This window comes from Natator depressus, chromosome 16 (genome assembly GCF_965152275.1).
Source record: "Natator depressus isolate rNatDep1 chromosome 16, rNatDep2.hap1, whole genome shotgun sequence".
Classification (NCBI taxonomy): Eukaryota; Metazoa; Chordata; order Testudines; family Cheloniidae; genus Natator; species Natator depressus.
The window spans coordinates 10,330,485-10,347,891 of record NC_134249.1 but is presented as its reverse complement, the minus strand read 5'-3'; the positions used below and the strand labels follow the sequence as shown (position 1 = coordinate 10,347,891).

Here is a 17,407-nt window from a genome sequence, read left to right as displayed (position 1 = left end):
AGATGATGGGGGGAGCAATTAACCACAATAAACACATAATAACAATAGATTATACTTTTTTTTGCCCACCCTGCATATTGGGCACAAGCAGGGATCCACTCCTGACTCCATGCCACAATTTCTTGCAACAATTTACGACCCTCCTAGACATAAATCCAAGTTAGCCTGTGACTGGCCCTCCTTCAGAGGTGACCTTGATTGTAATTTTTTTGATAGCTCATTAACCTCTGATGTGCAGCCACTCTCTTCCCCTCTCCTTGATGGCACTGCAAGATGTTTGTCATTTTAAGTCGTCCCTCTCTGTACAAATCCATGGGGCCACTGGCTTTCTTTATGTTTCCCCGGTAACTGCATCTGTTACTTGGGCATCTCTGGAAGCTGAGTGACGATGCACCTATTTGAGGGCATTATCCAGCAGGAAAATACAAGCCAGGCAAACTTGTCTCTCCATGTCAAGCAAGGAGATTTGGAAAGTGCTCTCCAGCATGTCCTTGACACATCGTTATACAGAAAGCAATGTCTAGAGACATCCATGGATTCTGCAGTTGTCCTTCCACACAGAGGCAGGGATCTCCGGTTGAACTTTCAGCAGCCCCTCATGCATCTGAGTAACCAGCATCTCCTAGCCATGGGGAAGCTTCTAAAAATACCCCTGCCGCTTGCAAGCAGTTCTAGTCTCTTGACAAGAACGAACGTCTATCCTCCAGCCTCATTTCTCAGGTTGCTCTGGCAGCGATGGAGCCCCCGACAGCGGGAGAGGTGACTGAGGATTTCCCAAGGGAACATCTCGTAATGAGATTTTAACTGACAGGCTGTTCTCGTTCCCAGGAGGGCATTCATTTTCGTACCTTGAAATGTTTATCAGATGAGCCTCAGATCCACCGTAAATGTTCACTCATAAAACTTAGTGACAAGAGGGGAGTCTATTGCCTCTGTGTAATAAATACATCATGCTGGAGTCCTTGAGAGCCCAGTTTCCATGAAAGCCACAGGTTACTGCAAACAGCTGCTCGCGAGAAGACACACTGACAACCAGATGTCTCAAACAGAAGGTTTACATTAAGGAGACATTAAAAAACTTAGCTCATAGGTGGCCCTAGACCAGGACTTGCTGTGGTCAGGACTTGGCTCCTGGTTTGCTTCATCCTGCTAGTCTCCTCTAACAAACCCCATATAACCCCAACACACGCAAAAAGAGACGCTTTCTCCAAATTTACAGCAACACTTTGTTCCAACTAAAGAGAAGAATCTGTCTAGACCAATAAAGGCCTGATGCTACTATGCATTTGTTCAATCCTTCCCAGGCTTGTGTGGTGCAGGGACGGTGCTTTGTTATGTCACAGGCTCTTCTTTTAACAGCTGTCTGCATTTTTGGGGCGTTGTTGTGGCCATCGCAACAGTGTCTGACTCTCAGCGAGAGGTGGAGGAAATAGACATGGTTAAATTGTCCCCACCCCCGTGCTCATCAGGTCAGGATGTGACATCAGCATGGGGCTTTAAGCCCCTCCTTTTCTTAAAGCAAGTAACAGACCCCTGCTGACCGCAGCAGCAGGAGAAGATCCTTCTAAATGCAGGCGTCTCCACCAGCAGCTGCCTTACGGTAACAGGAGGGAATACGATGTACAGATGAGAGGCTGTGATAGCAGGGTTTGGAGTGCTGGACTCTCTATCCTCCCATCTGAGAGCCTGACAGACCTGGGTCAATTATCACTTGGGCGGAAAATCTGAATTTATAGCAAAGAAACCCCACAAGAGAACAAGACAACCAGGCACTGACCCTCTCCCCCACCTCCCGTCAGAGTCCTGGGGCGAGACCCTGCTCCACTCCAACACAGCTGTTGTTCCCTGTCTGCTCTGTAATCCTGCGTTGTACTTTCCTAGTGCCTTTCATCCTAGCATGTCAAAGTGCTTTGCAAGCAGCTAACTAGGCCCACGGCAGCCTTGGGAGCAAGGTGAGTATTGTATTCCCAATGCAGATGGGCAAACTGAGATGGAGAAGGGTGAAGTGACGCACCATATGGGGCACAACTGGCCCGGGGCAGAGCTGGAAGTAGCCAATGCAAGACACCCAGCTCTCCCAAGCTCCCTGGCAGCACAGGGAATAGAACCCAGGAGTCCAGGTCTGCTACTCTAACCACAGTATCACACTCCCTTATGACAGTGCCTTTATCCATGCATGAGCACTTCGAACGGCCCGAACAGTCACACCTTCCCATCTCTCTTCAGGCCCCAGTAACACGAGAGGGGAAAATGGCAGCAGGGGGCCATTACTTTTAATCCCTTCCATCATTTTTACCGCAGCATCGACCTCCTAAATCCTTCACTTTCACAGCAAACAAGATCAGTCCCAGGCTGGCACCAAGTTTAAACCAGCTGGCCGCAAAGTGCGCTATGGCAGGCGAGGTGGAGCGGGGATGACATCATGTGGGGATGGGGCGGGGAAGAAGCCGCTAAGCTTCGGTGGGTCAGGGGGCTTAGTGCAGCCAGTGTCAGCCCTGGCTGTAGCCAGCCCGGGAGTCTGACTTCTGCAGCCATCCCCTCCTGATCCTGCCCTTTCATAGGGGAATAAATGATTGTTTCTGGCAGCAACGGGGTAGCTCGGCATTAGGAAGATTTCATTTCCAGTCTTTGAAAAGGTGGTCGCTCTGGCCTGACATCCCCCCGCAGAGAGCACTTGGATGGTGGCCAGAATTTGATTGATGGCGTTAAATTGGCAGCCCAAGAACTGCTTCAGTAATTTATTACCCGGCCTTCACCAGCAGGCTTCTCTCTCTTTTTCTCTGCTCTCCCCTGGTCTCTTTCTCTCCTTCTTCCTTTTTTTTTTTTTAATAAAGAAAAGATGTCAGCCAAAAGTCTAACATTTAAGCATGACTTCATTAACCCTCTCAAACAAGTGAGCCACACCAGCTCCCCCCAAGAGAGCCAAGCAACCTGGCCATTGCTGAGGGGGTTTGTCATCAACCCGGGGATAGCAAAATCCAGGTATCCACTTCCCTCCTGATCCTCCACTCCAGCATGTTCCTCTGCCCCCTCCTTGGTTTCTCCTGCATATAGCTGTTGCCTCCTCTGCTTGTCCGTCGGAGCACTTTGCAGTTGGTGCATCCCCTGGGCCATTCCATCACCTGCTGCTTCCCATGGTTACACTCCCTAAGGCTCCCCAGCCATTGAGCAGAGCCAGACACCAACGAAGCAGCTGGAGTGAGACAGAAAGATGCAACCACATGTCTGCTGGAGAACAGAACAAACCCACCAGTTGTCCCCAGGAGATGATAGATAGAGGGAGTGGCGTGTGTTTGCCCTGTGCTGCCATAACAGCAATGGCCCAGGACAGGCTGGAGGAAGCAAGCTGTGTGAGGGAGTTTTCAGTGGTGTCTAAAGGTAAAGGGATGGAGAGGGGGAAAGAGAGAGGAGGGGACGTAGGAAACTATAGAAGGGACAAGAAGGAAATGGAAAGGGAGAGATAAGCAGATGGCACAGAAGAGGGAGAGAAAAGACGAGGGAAGCAAACACAGGGTATAGGAGATGGAATGGAGGAGAGATGGGACAGAAGGCACATTTAGGCATGTCCTGGAGATCTAGGCCTTCATCTGAAGCATCTGGCATAGGCTAGGGGCAGGATATTGGACTTGATGGACCATTGGTCTGAATCCATCCTTGGAGATCTGGGGTTATGAAGCTCAAGGCATGACCCTATTTGCACCCATTTTGATGCAGGGCATGATATTCATGCATTGTGCACTGCCCTAGAGCAAGTGGAGGGGACTCACTAGTGGGTAAATGCAGCTTCCCTTTACTGTAGCACGTAAGGGACAAACTCCCAGCTATTCCTGCCCATCCACACATCCGTCTCCTGTTTGCCTTCTCAGCAATAGAGTATAGCATCCACTCCAGCAGGCAGTCCCAAGGCGAGCAGAATAACCCAGGTCGTTCCATTTGCAACTTCAGCCCAGAGTTGGACCACCCCCTCTTCCCGAATCACCCAACGGGCAGAGAACACCACACAATATTACTGATACCAAGATAGCTATGACACCTCCCTCACACACTCTGTCCTAACTCACGCCAAACACCAGCTGTCTCCAGAGCAAGCCCAGTGTAGGTATCAGAGTGTTGATTCACCCTGCTTCTTAGGGTCTGTCTACACTGCAGTCAGAGGTGTGACTGCAGCACATGTAGACGTAAGTGAGCTAGCTAGTTTGAATAACGCTAGTAATGAATCCACAGCACCAGGAGCTGTACAAACCTCTAGAAGCTGAACAGATTTAGACTGCAAATAAGGCATACATTTTTAAAAGTGTGAGTGCAATTAACCCAGGGTCGTGATGGATTCTCCACCACAACCATTTTTAAATTAAGACTGGATGTTTTTCTACAAGATCTGTTCCAGGAATTAATTTGGAGAATCTCTATGGCCTGTGCTATACAGGCGGTCAAACTAGATATCAAGTGGCCTTGGAATCTATGAATCTGTGTAGTCCAGTGGCTAGCCCATGCTGCCATGACTTCACTGCTATAGGTGTTTGAGCTAGCTAGATCAAAGCTAGCTTCGGTCATACCTCTGATTGCAGTGTAGACATACCTTCAATCTTCCAAACAAGAAAGTGTTTCCAGATGTGTGCTCAAAATAGGTTGGTCTTTTCTTTCTTTAACTACCTTCCTGTTTTCTTTCCTTTCATTCAGACAGACTGGGTAGTTCCCACCCATATAAGCCTTTCCATTCTTTGGCAAGATTTGACCTTTGAAGCAAACACCCGACACATGGTCCCCTCTCCGAACACACTGTAAAGGGTTCATGAATGTTAATAGATCTTGTCTCCCTAAACTCGACAGGGAGAGCTCACAACTCGGGGCCCAGCTCACAACCCAGCTGGCTTGACTTTGAGAGAAGCTCAGTGGGAATGTCGTTAGCATGAACTGGAAATGGCCATTGCTGTCTGACTGGAGCTGGTGAAAACACAGAAAGATGGTTTCACAAATAATGTTGAAATTTCAAAGTTGTTTTCATTCTATTGAACTAGGCCCACTTTTCTTCATTTCTTTTTAAAAATTGTATTTTTTTACTGTCATAAAAAATTCAAAAAGTATTTTCACTATTTTTTGACAACTATTTTGGGGGGAAATTAGCCCCCAGAAAGAATGAAAAATGACAAAATTTGGACAGTGTTGAGAAGGGTTCATGAACATTTTTGTTCCTCCCCCCAAGAAAAAAGGTTGTTTTCTGACGAAAACTCGTCATTCAAAAATGTGTAACTCATTTTATATCTACCCGTTCCCGTCTACATTTAGTAATAGCAGGCATGTCCCGATGCTTTGCTGCAGACACAATGTTCAGAAGCACTGGACTCTTTTAGACATGAGTCTAAATCCTATGCTTGCTTACACCCAGTGCAATCCACATCGAAGTTAATGAACTCTACGCAGTGAAAGTCAGTGCAGAATATGACTCCTTGGTGTGCATTGCTTTAGCTATGGCATCCTCACTGAAAATATCAACTTCCATAATGGGAAACCTCCAAAGTATTTCCCATTTTAACAATCTCTGGCAAGGATTGGGGTGGGGCGGGGCGGGTGGTATGTTATTGGTGAAGTTATGCATCTTGGATTTCAGGGCGAGGGAGTACCTCTCTGGTAGGGTGGTGGCTACTTAATGGAATTGTGTTAGCGGGAGTTGGAAGGTGTTGGTCAAAGCTCAAGCCATCACATCGAATGTATGTGCCTCCCCAGAAACAGAGAGTCATACCTGGTTGTGGAGGCTTGATTGGCCTCCAGTCATTGCTGTTTTGGCTTGTCGCTCTGTCACGCACTTCTGTCTGTATCGCACTCTTTTGTGACTCACTGTGAATTCTTACTTGAAATCTCAATTAGTGAGATGCCTCGGAGAGAGCAGCCGCATCAGAAAATAGCCATGCTCCCTCCCAAAGAATCGGGGGCTGAAGCACCAGAAAGCTTTCATAATCAAATAATCCCCATGTTTATACCTAGCTGACTGAGAGCGCTGCCCCTGACATGTCATTATTGGGAATTGACATTCCTTCGGTAACTGTAACAAACCCCAAGCCTAATTCCAGAGCTTTGCTGCGGCACCAGCGGGAGAGGGAATAATCTGTGATCTTGAGACTTTCAAACCACTCAAATAAACCCTCTTTCCCCACTTTTGATTTAGCACTTTGCAGGCTCTCACTAGGGGAGGGTTGGCCTGTAACTACTTAATTTTGTTTTGTCTTTTGGGTTTGTTGCACGTTTCCTTCTCTGCTGTTACAGAGTTGGGTTCTTCCTAGCCCATTCCCCCTCTGAAGACTTGACAAATTGCAGAGAGGGCGGCTGTGTGCTTGGGTTCCTCCCTGGGGTGAGGCATGAGTGGGGGGAGGCAGGTATTCTGGAGAAGTCCAGATAAGTAAGGGAAGGAGAGGGCAAGGTATTCCCATTTGGCTTGTCACTTCTCCAGTGGCTTCCTGTAGCAGTGAGTTTGAGGGTTGTGCCATGGTGATAGATAGATGGCTAAAGGGATGGATAGGTGGATGATGGTCTTCTGCAGTTTCCACGATATGCTATGCATCCGATGAAGTGAGCTGTAGCTCACGAAAGCTCATGCTCAAATAAACTGGTTAGTCTCTAAGGTGCCACAAGTACTCCTTTTCTTTTTTCTTTTTACGAATTCTTTTTACGAATACAGACTAACACGGCTGTTACTCTGAAACCAGGTGGATGATGGTGGATGACTTATGATGAGAGGTTGAGGGAACTGGGATTGCTTAGTCTGTGGAAGAGAAGAACGAGGGGGGATTTGGTAGCAGCCTTCAACTACCTGAAAGGGGGTTTCAAAGAGGATGGATCTAGACTGTTCTCAGTGGTACCAGATGACAGAACGAGGAGTAATGGTCTCAAGTTGCAGTGGGGGAGGTTTAGGTTGGATGTTAGGAAAAACTTTTTCACTAGGAGGGTGGTGAAACACTGGAATGCGTTACCTAGGGAGGTGGTGGAATCTCCTTCCTTAGAAGTTTTTAAGGTCAGGCCTGACAAAGCCCTGGCTGGGATGATTTAGTTGGGGATTGGTCCTGCTTTGAGCCGGGGGTTAAACTAGATGACCTCCTGAGGTCCCTTCCAACGCTGATATTCTATGAGTCCATGTTTCATCGGCTTCTTAAGAATCGTGATCAACTTGTTACTTCACTGGAGTTGCACCAGTGTAACTGAGAGGCAAATTTGGCCCCTGGGTTCGGGGAGGAAGCCCAGCTTCCAACAGGATGTTTGCTTCTCTCTCTCTTTCAGCCAACTGAGAAATAAAAAAAGAAGGGAGCATACATTAAACTCTGGAGTCTCCAGGGAGTTATTGAAGGAACAGTTTTGGTTCAGGAATGTATTGCCAAATCAGTCATATATATCTATTTTACTCTAATTGCCAAAGATTCCGGTAAGGGTTGCTTTACTTGAGCTGCTCATACCACCCAAGCCCTAGCCCCAGCGGGAGTTTGCCAGTTTTGAAGCCATAGGGCAGGGCTCTGGAAACTTTCTGTGATGTGGCAGTATTACTGAAGAGGCTGTTACTGCCTAGAGGGCAGCCTAGGTGAGATGACCCAATGCAGTTGAGAGACATGATGAATTATATTCCCAACTTTTTATCTAGAGCAGGTCACTAAACCTCCTTGTGCCTCAGTTTTCACATCTGTACACTGGGAATAATAGTATAGCTGCCATAACCCTTAATTCATTGTCATAGAATCATAGGACTGGAAGGGACCTCAAGAGGTCATCTAGTCCAGTGCCCTGCACTCATGGCAGGACTAAGTATTATCTATTCCATCCCTGACAGGTGTTTGTCTAACCTGTTCTTAAAAATCTCCAATGATGGAGATTCCACAACCTCCTTAGGCAATTTATTCCAGTGCTTAACCACCCTGACAGGAAGTTTTTCGTAATATCCAACCTAACTCTTCCCTTGCTGCAATTTAAGCTCATTGCTTCTTGTCCTATCCTCTGTATCATCTGTAAAGCATTTTGAGATCCTTGCATAGCAGGTGCTATAGACATTTAATTACAGTAAAAGCTGTGTTATCCAGCCCTGTACCAATCGGAAAGCTTTATAAACCGGCATTTCTAATCTTCAGAGAAAGTCCGGTGTATAGTCCAGTTGGCGAGGGGCCGCGGTTCCCAGCCAATGGGAGCTGCGGAGTCAGCGCTCGGGGCAGGGAGGGGGCAATGCACAGAGCCTCCTAGCCTCGCCTCCACCTAGGAACAGCAGGGATAGGTCACGGCTTGCGGGGAGCTGCTCAAGGTGAGCGCCCCCCTGGATCTGGCACCCTGAAACTTCTCCCGTGCCCTAACCCGCTCCTGCACCCCCTCCTACATCCAAACTCCCTCCCTCTTAGTTAACCTGAATTTTTCTTTTACCAGCACCCCCCCCATTTCCCAACATGCCAGACAAAAAAAGCTTTTACTGTAATTAGGAATCAGAAGACAGACTCTGTCAATCTATCTGCTGGCAACTGTTAACAGAACTGTTTTGTGTATGTGACAGGACAAACTACCAGCAGAACCTAGGAGCCCTGGCTAGAGCTAAGCGAATAATTGTTTTGGGTTTTTTGGTGGTGGCCGAACCAAAATTGATATTTTTTTTCTTGCCGGAATAAAAAAACGAAAAAAATTTCAGTCTGGTCGAACAAAATGTTTTGGATGTTGAATCAAAACAACATCTTGAAACAAGTTGTCTGTTCGAATTGACATTTTCTAAACAGAATGTCAGTTCCAAGGGATTCTAACAGCTCATTTTGTAACAGCTCATGTTGAAAATGCCAAAACAAACCATTTCAACATTTAAAAAAAGATCTTTTTTGTTTGATTGGTTGGTTGGTTGGTTGGTTTTTGGTGGGAGGGGTATGCACAACTATTGGCTAAATTCAACCTGAAAAATGAATTTTTCGGCAAATTTACTATTCCCCAAAACAATGTCACCCACCTCTAGTCCTGGCTCCTAGCTCCCTGGTCTAACTGCTTCCACCTTCTTGCTATGTCTCCGTCTCCTATTCTCCATTCCAGGAAAGCTCACCTGATCTTAAGGAGGTTGGAGAAAGTTAGCAGCCACTGTTCGACCCTGCTCCGCAGTGCCTATATCCAGAGCCGCACTGACACCATGCCGTACCTGTTCTGCCGCAGCGAAGAGGTCCGGCCAGCCGGCATGGTCTGGTACAACATCCTAAAGGACACCAAAGTGACGTGCGAGGAGAAGATGGTCTCCATGCTGCGCAACATGTACGGGGAATCCAAGGGGCGGTGAGGGACGATGTTGGCCTGGAGCTGTGGAAGGGAACTCCGAGGAGTCATGGACGTGTGATAACCTGAGTAGCTGGTGGGCTTAGGGGAAGGGTGACATTCGGATGGAGGGGACAGCGAGGCCAAACTGGACTTTTTGACACGGGTGGTGGAGAAACAAGAAATCAGCCAGTTGGACTTTGATTTCCCTTTTTATTTTATTTTTTAAAATGAAAATGCCTAATTTGACTCAGTAGCACCGTCTCTCCTTTTTAATCTTTTCTTACCGAATTTCCTGGACTACGCACTCCAAATCTGAGAGGAGGAGAAATCCAAAAGAGCCAGGTCAGGGCACAGGAGAGCTAGCTGCGCCCTCCCCTGCTAGCCTTGGAAGCGGACGAGGTGGGAAAGGGGGCCCGCTGCCTTAGAGTGTCAAGGAGCCAAGGCGAAGCGTCTCAGTTCTGGGAGGCGACACCGGGAGCTGGAGGCACCATCCTGAAACTGAAGATCGTGGAGATTAACGCCAGCCGGGCAGGTGCAAAGACATTGCAGGCAAACTGGGGGTTTTTTAACACTCTGAGTTTGCAGAACTGCTGCTTGTGGACTCTTCATTTGCAGGGCTCCTGACAGGTTGTTCTGTGCATTAAAGATTCATATGAAGTCCACTTTACCCGTCTGCTGGGTATTTTTTGCCAACACACGTCTCTGCCATGGCCTTTTTGCAGGGTCTTTTTGCAGAACGACCTGGGGAGGAAACGAGTCTCTTCAGAGCTCGGGTAAAAGAAATGTGAGTGTCGGGTACAGGATTAAGAGAAGAATCCCAGTATGTGGAACAATAAGACACTTCTCAGTGCTGGATTGGGGTAGGGGTGATGGGAGCTGAGCATTTAAAGAGGGTGGGGAGGGCCTCTTTTTGTCTGCAGACTCCTTCTATAAAGCCAGATAGCTCTTTGTTCTCAGCTCCTGTTGTTGTAAGAGTTCTGTGCTCGTGGGAAAACCCTATAAGGGAGCCAAGGGCTAGATAGACATGGAGACTCTATCATCTTTTAGCATCTGAGATGGATAAGGTTGGCACTCGCTGATGGAGCAAGGTGGGAGGCTGAGGATAGAGGAACCCGATCCAGAGCCCAGTGAAGTAAGTGGGAGCCTTTCCATTGACTTCAGTGGTGCCAGTGAATTCTTCTTTCAGTCCAGAAGAGGAGTTTGGTCTGGGCCTGAGTTGGTATCTGCTGAAGAAGCAACTCAAGCAGGCCCAAGACTGAATGGAGACAGGTTGGAATTTCTCATTTGTGAGGTCCCACAGGGTTCATTGCAGAGCAGATGGGGGCTGACCAGTCCTCTTGCCTTAAAGAAAGAGAGGGTGGGGGAAGGATAATTGATAACACAAAGGAAGAACACCCCTTCTTCTCAGCTCTTCTGGGGCTGTGAAAACACTATGTGTTTGTACAGCACCTAACACCAATGTGGCCCAGTCCCTCCTGGGGCCTCCAGATGCTACCAACAGACAAACAATAAATAATAGCAATAACCTTCAGAGAGTCATCTGTGGTAAGCTCCCCCAGCAGCCCTCCCGGCTCCCCTGAGTCCAGACCCAAATTTGCTTAGATACAGACCTGTAGCACCTTGGAGTTCAGGTCCTGCCTGCTGCTGTGCTGATGAAGGGTTAATCCCATGGCACCTAAAACACCCTACACTGTGATCTTCCTTCTCCCTCCCGTTGGGCCGTGCTCCTGCTTTGCATGCCGTTAGGCCTCAGGAGATTGTGAGTTACCGGTCCCCATTAGTCAACCATCCCCTTTGCCGTTGGTGGGGCCACATTGAGAGAATGCGAGAAGAGATGAAAAGGCCAGAGAGCCTCTTCCCCCCGCACCTCCCGTGCCCATGCATAGGGGCCAGCCCCAATATGCAGGCCCTGTCCAGTCCGAGTGCATCCAGGGACAGAAACCGCCTCTTTTTCAGAAATGCCGAGACCGTGCAAGCTTCCGCTGACTTCGCGAGGCAGTTCAGTACCTCCTGAAATCAGGCTAAAGCTGAGGAGGCAGCGTGCATCCACACTGGGGGGAGGGAGCACGGGGAGGGGGTGATTTCCAGCACGTATCCCTGCTAGCTTTGACCAAGGTAGCACACTGAAAAGCACAGCATCACCACCACAGTGCAGGCAGCTGCACTGGCTACTCACCCAGGTACGTACCTAGGGGCTCGGGCCGGATGGTACTTGGGCAGCTAGTTCATGCTGCCGCAGCTACGTTGCAATTTTTAGTGGTCTAGATTGATTGGAGCTAACGGCGGGTACATCAAAGTTACCTCCAGCTGCAGCAGAGACGTGCCGGGAGAGGGCTGCGAGGTTGTCCTGGCCAGCCACACGCCCCAGAGCGGGCACTTGACAAGGAGCACACTGCAGCCTCTCCAGTGACGCTGCAGCGGGCACACTGGTTTGTACTGGCCAGCGGGAATTCTGGTTGCATCTCAGCGGCTCCTCGTGCAGGCAAGCCCTTGGGACCCTTTCCAGCTCCTGAGCCTGCCAGGGATGCCAGCCAGGATTGAATTGCTCGTACAGCTCCTTTTAAATATACACCCCTTGTTCCGACCCTATAGGGTAGCAGGCGGCTCAGCTGCCCCGGGCATCACATGTTCATTCTGGACATGGGAGACAAGGTGCAGGAACTATTTGTTGCAATCTGCTATTGTAACACAAACAAACTTTGAAGTGCACATGAGGGCCTGTTTGATGCCCTGGCTGGTGTTTTGGCACCGCACTGCTGTGCTGTGTTCCGATTGCGTGTGCTGCCATGAAAAATACCAGCCGTGGCCGTGAGGGAAATCTGTTGGCAGCCCTAGCGCCCAGCTGGCTGGGCCAGAGTCTTCCCATCCTTACACCTGGGTAACCCCATCAGCTTGTCTTGACTGTGCCTGGTTTACAAGGGGGTGAGCGAGAGGTGAATGGGGACCCCCTGATTCACGTGTGATAGCATGTGACAGCTCGGGGGGGGGGCGTGCCTGGCATGTGCATGACCAGCAAGTGTACGTGCAGGGGGTGTATAACCTGGGCTGTATTGCTGACACGGTGTGGCTGTGTCTCATCATGCGAGCTGGGTGAGCCGGGAGGCGTTGGAGGTTTTACAAATTTCATTCACTTTTTTTTTTTTAGGTGCACAGGGGTTTGGACCATTTCCTGTCCCTTCCCCATACTCGACACACACAATTTTGCTTGGTTTTTCAAGGAGGAGTCATTTCTTGCTTTAAAAAAAAAAACGGGCTTAAAACCGACCTGCAAGTGCCAAGGGGGAGAGGAAATCTGTGGATTAACGGTGGGAAGGAGGCAGTGTTGGCTGTGGACAAATCAAATGCTTTGTCTGTAATCCTAGAAAAGTTGGTAGATACCAGCGACAGCATAGGGCTACTGCTAGACAGATGGGCTCTCTAGCTAGAGCTGCATGTCCTATGAATTAGGATCTAAGACTCACTCCAAAAGCTGGGCTGGCTTGAGTGGGTGAGTCAGGGCACATTTGGTCATGACAACTTTTTGCACACGTTTTGCTTCTGATTGTGCCATTTGCACGTGCCTTCAATGTAGGGTTCAAGTCATGGCAGGAGGTAAAGAGTGCACAGTGCCCATCGAAAGCCAATCTTCAGTTACAACAGCACTGAGGCTGCTCAGACTTACACAGCAAGCAGAATAAACGGTGCACAAAGATGGCGTAAAGTCACCTTAACTCCCAGCCCTCCGTAGCCCAAGCGTCAGGACAGAGTAACTGAGAATCAGGCCCAGGGGGCGTAGTGTCTTTTCATGTGTGGTGGTGTATGAAACACACATGTACATCGTCGGATCTGGGTGTATGAGCACAGCAGGTTTGTGAGTATAGTACACTGCAGCGTGTAGATGTGTCGTGTGGGCCAGATTCTCAGCTGGTGCTTCAGCAGTGAAGGACAGGGAACAGACTGTTGGGAATCATTAGCAAAGGGATAGATAATAAGACAGAAAATATCATAATGCCGCTATGTCAGGGGTGGGCAAACTTTTTGGCCCGAGGGCCACATCGGGGTGCGAAACTGTATGGAGGGCCGGGTAGGGAAGGCTGTGCCTCCCCAAACAGCTTGGCCCCTGCCCCCTATCCGCCCCCTCCCACTTCCCGCCCCCTGACTGCCCCCCTCAGAACCCCCGACCCATCCAACCCCCCTGCTCCTTGTCCCCTGACCGCCCCCTCCCAGGACCCCCCACCCCAACCCCCCCCAGAGAGCCCACCCCCTATCCAATCCCCCTGCTCCCTGGCCCCTGACTGCCCCCTGGCCCCTATCCACCCCCCCAACCCCCTGACGGCCCACTGGGACTCCCACGCCCTATCCAACCCCCCCCATTCCCCATCCCCGACCGCCCCAGAACCTCTGCCCCCATCCAACCGCTCCCTGTCCCCTGACTGCCCCCCAGGATCCTCTGCCCAACCCCTGCACCGCCCTGCGCGCCACCGCCACCCCCTTACCATGCCACTCAGAGCGGCAAGAGCTCGCAGCCCACTGCCAGCATGGCTGCAGGGGAACAGCAGGGGAGGGGCCGGGGTCTAGCCTCCCAGGCCAGGAGCTCAAGGGCCTGGCAGGACGATCCCACGAGCCAGATGTGGCCCACGGGCCGTAGTTTGCCCACCTCTACTCTATGTAAATCCATGGTACACCCACATCTTGAATACTGCATGCAGATGTGGTCGCCCCATCTCAAAAAAGATATCATGGAATTGGAAAAGGTTCAGGAAAGGGCAACAAAAATTACTAGATATATGGAATGGCTTCCGTGTGAGGAGAGATTAAGAAGACTGGGATTTTTCAGGTTGAAAAAGAGACTGGGGGAATATGATAAGGGGGGATATGCTAGAGGTCTATAAAATCATGACTGACGTGGAGAAAGTAAATAAGGAAGTTTTATTTACTCTTCATAACACAAGAACGGGCGGGGGGGGGTCACCCAATGAAATGAATAGGCAGCAGGATTAAAATAAAAGGGCGTATTTCTTCACACAACACAGTCAACCTGTGAAACTCTTTGCCTGAGGATGTTGTGAAGGCCAAGATTATAAAAAAAGAACTAGATAAGCTCATGGAGGACACGTCCATCAATAGCTATTAGCCAGGATGGGCAAGGATGGTGTCCCTAGCCTCTGTTTGCCAGATGCTGGGAATGGGCGACAGAAGATGGATCACTGTTCATTCCCTCTGAAGCACCTGGCATTGGCCACAGTCAGAAGACAGGATACTGGGCCAGATGGACCACTGGTCTGATCTGATTGGCTGTTCTTATGAACAACTTTGATTTACCCCAGCAGAGACTCTGGCCCCATATGTCTGTGTTTATGTGCCCAGCAGGGCTGTGTGTGTATGTATCGCTGGTGATAGAAACAAAGGAAGGGAGGCTGCACACTTTGACAGCATATTCAGCTGTGATGCAATGTGCATAGCCCTCAAGATCAAAGCTAGTTAAAAGCAGTGAGCCATGGTGAGTGCTGTGATGGTACCCAAGAGTTAGGTGCCCGAGCCAAACAAAACCCTGGAATGATTTGAGGTGGCAAATAAAACATCTCACAACTGAAAGGAAGCTTCTGGATTTCCTCACTGGAAACTTTGGATGATGTTATGCGCAGGCTTTCAAGCCAATCTGTTACACTTTCCTGTCCCACAAGAGCTGACAGGTCGTAGCATATGTACAAAAGTGTTCCCTGCCTACCAGGCTGCCCCCCTGCCTGAGCATTTATAAACGCCTTCTCTCTGCAGGTTACAGACTTTCCTTAGAGGAAACCTTATCCTAACTCCTCCCCCTTGCACAACACCCCTCTCTTCCCCCTAAAGAACCCCCACCTCCTGCAGCGCCTTCAGGAAACTCACTGGCCAAGTCTCCTACTTCTCCAAGTCACTGCTTTGTCTTCAGCATGAACTGCTCATCTGTTTAGGGGGGGTGGAGGGATGTTGGCAAGGATGTAAGGACACTGGAATCGATGCTGGGAATTGGAGGTGAAGACAAGGGGGTTGACTCATGGAAGGAGGATGGGAAGAGGGGAATGGATCATTTTTAACTTAAAACAGCCGTATAAGCATGTAGCTACCAAGCCACATAGCTTACATCACATGGAGCTCCTCGTACATTGCATCCATATCTCCCAACCTTGGTGTGGCTTTGTTTGGGATTGGAAGTTCATTGGGGACTATTTTCCTCTGTGTTGGGAACATGCCTAATAGATGGTGGCCTACACTACTACAATGTAAATAATAAATAGCAGTGCAATTTTTGTCATGCCAACAATGCCCTTTTCCACCTGGGCTGGCTAAGCCTTGCATTTCTTGTGATGGGTGGAAAGGGTGAACAGGAAGGAGTTCTTAGGAGGGAGCATTTCAGAAGGGCTCAGCGCGATGGGTGCGCATTGGGTGCTGAGCTCACTTGGAAATCTGCACGCATGTCAAACAAGCTGGGGTAACTGTTTTAGGAGCCAAGTCCCACTGATTTGCAATAGGACCTAGGCTCCTAAAGCACTTGGGTGCTTTTGAACTTTGTACTCTATGCCTACTCAGTTTCATCTGTGAAAAGGTGATAATGAAGGTTAAAGCTGACGATAAAGGGCCTGATTCTTGTCTCACACATAGGTGTAAATCAGAAGTAATATGACCTGTACCACCCTGCTCTCCTATAGGGTGTTTCATCCACACAGCTCACAGTGCATTACAAAGGAAGTAAGCATCGTTAGCCCCCATTTTACAGAGGGGGAAACTGAGACACAGAAAGGCAAAGTGACTTGCCCACAGTCACACAGCTAGGCTCAGAACCTCAGTGAATTTCTCATGCAGGGCTGGAAAGGGAGGAGTGAAAATTAATTGGAGGAGAAAAGAATGAACACAGCAGGCAGGTTATGTGCATGGAACTAGAATTGGTGGGTGCCAGGGATCCAGAATGACAACGAGCAGCCCACTCTGGCCATACCAGACGCTCCTGATGTTGCAAATCCCATCGCATCTCTCAGTGCACTCCAAGCAGTGCCCTCACCAATGTTCAGGTGACTAATTTGAGCCATTCATTGGGGATTATTTCTTAAGCCACTTGCATTTTCTAAAATTAAAATAAAATAGCCCAACCCACCTTTCCCATCCTAAATCCAGGGCACATAGTGGGGAGGGTTCTTCTGGCTGGGCTCGTCCAAGGAGCTGTAAGGGAGCTAAACACCAAGCGCTCACTGAGATTCAATTTAGTGGGGCCATGGCTTCACCAAATCGTGTGATTGGCACCTGGATCAGCCTAGCTGGGTGTGAGCAGTCACCTTGCAAATCTCTACCTGCATCAATGACCCATGGGGGGCACTAAGACATCTGGCATCATAATCCCATAGTTCTTTGCGCTGCCATCGGCAGAGTCGCACTCTAATTCTTTCCCCGTGACTTGTGGGAGAAGTTGTCTGTCCTTCTGGGCACATGCAGGGAATTGTGGGAAGGGACTGGAGTGGTTTCGCCTGCCTCCTCACTGCAAAGTGGGTGGGTTGATAGGTGCTGGAACTAGAGGTACTGGGGGTACTGATGCACCCCTGGCTTGAAGTGGTTTCTATTATATCCAGGGCTTACAGTTTGGTTCAATGGCTCTCAGCACCCCCACTATAAAAAATGTTCCAGCCCCCCAGGTGAAAGACGAACATGGATTCTAACCTGAGTTTAAAGCACCAGCAACTTCAGGTGAGATGGTTGTGAGAGTGCATTGGGGCAGGGCAGAAAGATTAGGGGCAGCAATGTAAAAGCCCAAATTTACTCTGCACTGTAGATATACACTGGGAGCTGGGAGAATACATTAGTAAGTTTGAAAATCCAGGCTAAGATAACCTTGCGACCTTCCTGAAACTCCCTTTTGGGTCAGGACCCCCCAATTTGAGAAACACTGGTCTGCCCCGTGAAATCTGTATAGTACAAGGTAAAAGCACACAAAAGACGAGATTCACAGCGGGAGACCAGTTTTCACAGTCCGTGACGTGTTTTTCATGGCCGTGAATTTGGTAGGGCCCTAGCTTTGGGCACCGTCCATGGCTCTCCTGCCACTCTATGTCTTTGCCCAATCATACCCCTGCCATGGCTATGCCGGCTCCGTACGTTTGTTACTGTCTCTGTACCTTGCCCTCTTTCAGATTCCACGCATACCACATTGGAT

General features: G+C 49.3%; 1 protein-coding gene across 2 annotated transcripts in view; it reads left to right on the top strand.

The window, feature by feature from the left end:
- The window catches only part of ASTN2 (astrotactin 2), a 589,627-nt gene extending 579,722 nt beyond the window's left edge, over positions 1 to 9,905 (top strand). For both annotated transcript variants that reach the window (XM_074973795.1, XM_074973796.1), the window contains exon 23: positions 9,034 to 9,905. In XM_074973795.1, the coding sequence (XP_074829896.1) occupies positions 9,034 to 9,271 (238 nt within the window). In that variant the 3' untranslated portion in view covers positions 9,272 to 9,905. The remainder of the gene's footprint in view (positions 1 to 9,033) is intronic.
- The last annotated feature ends 7,502 nt before the right edge of the window (positions 9,906 to 17,407 follow it).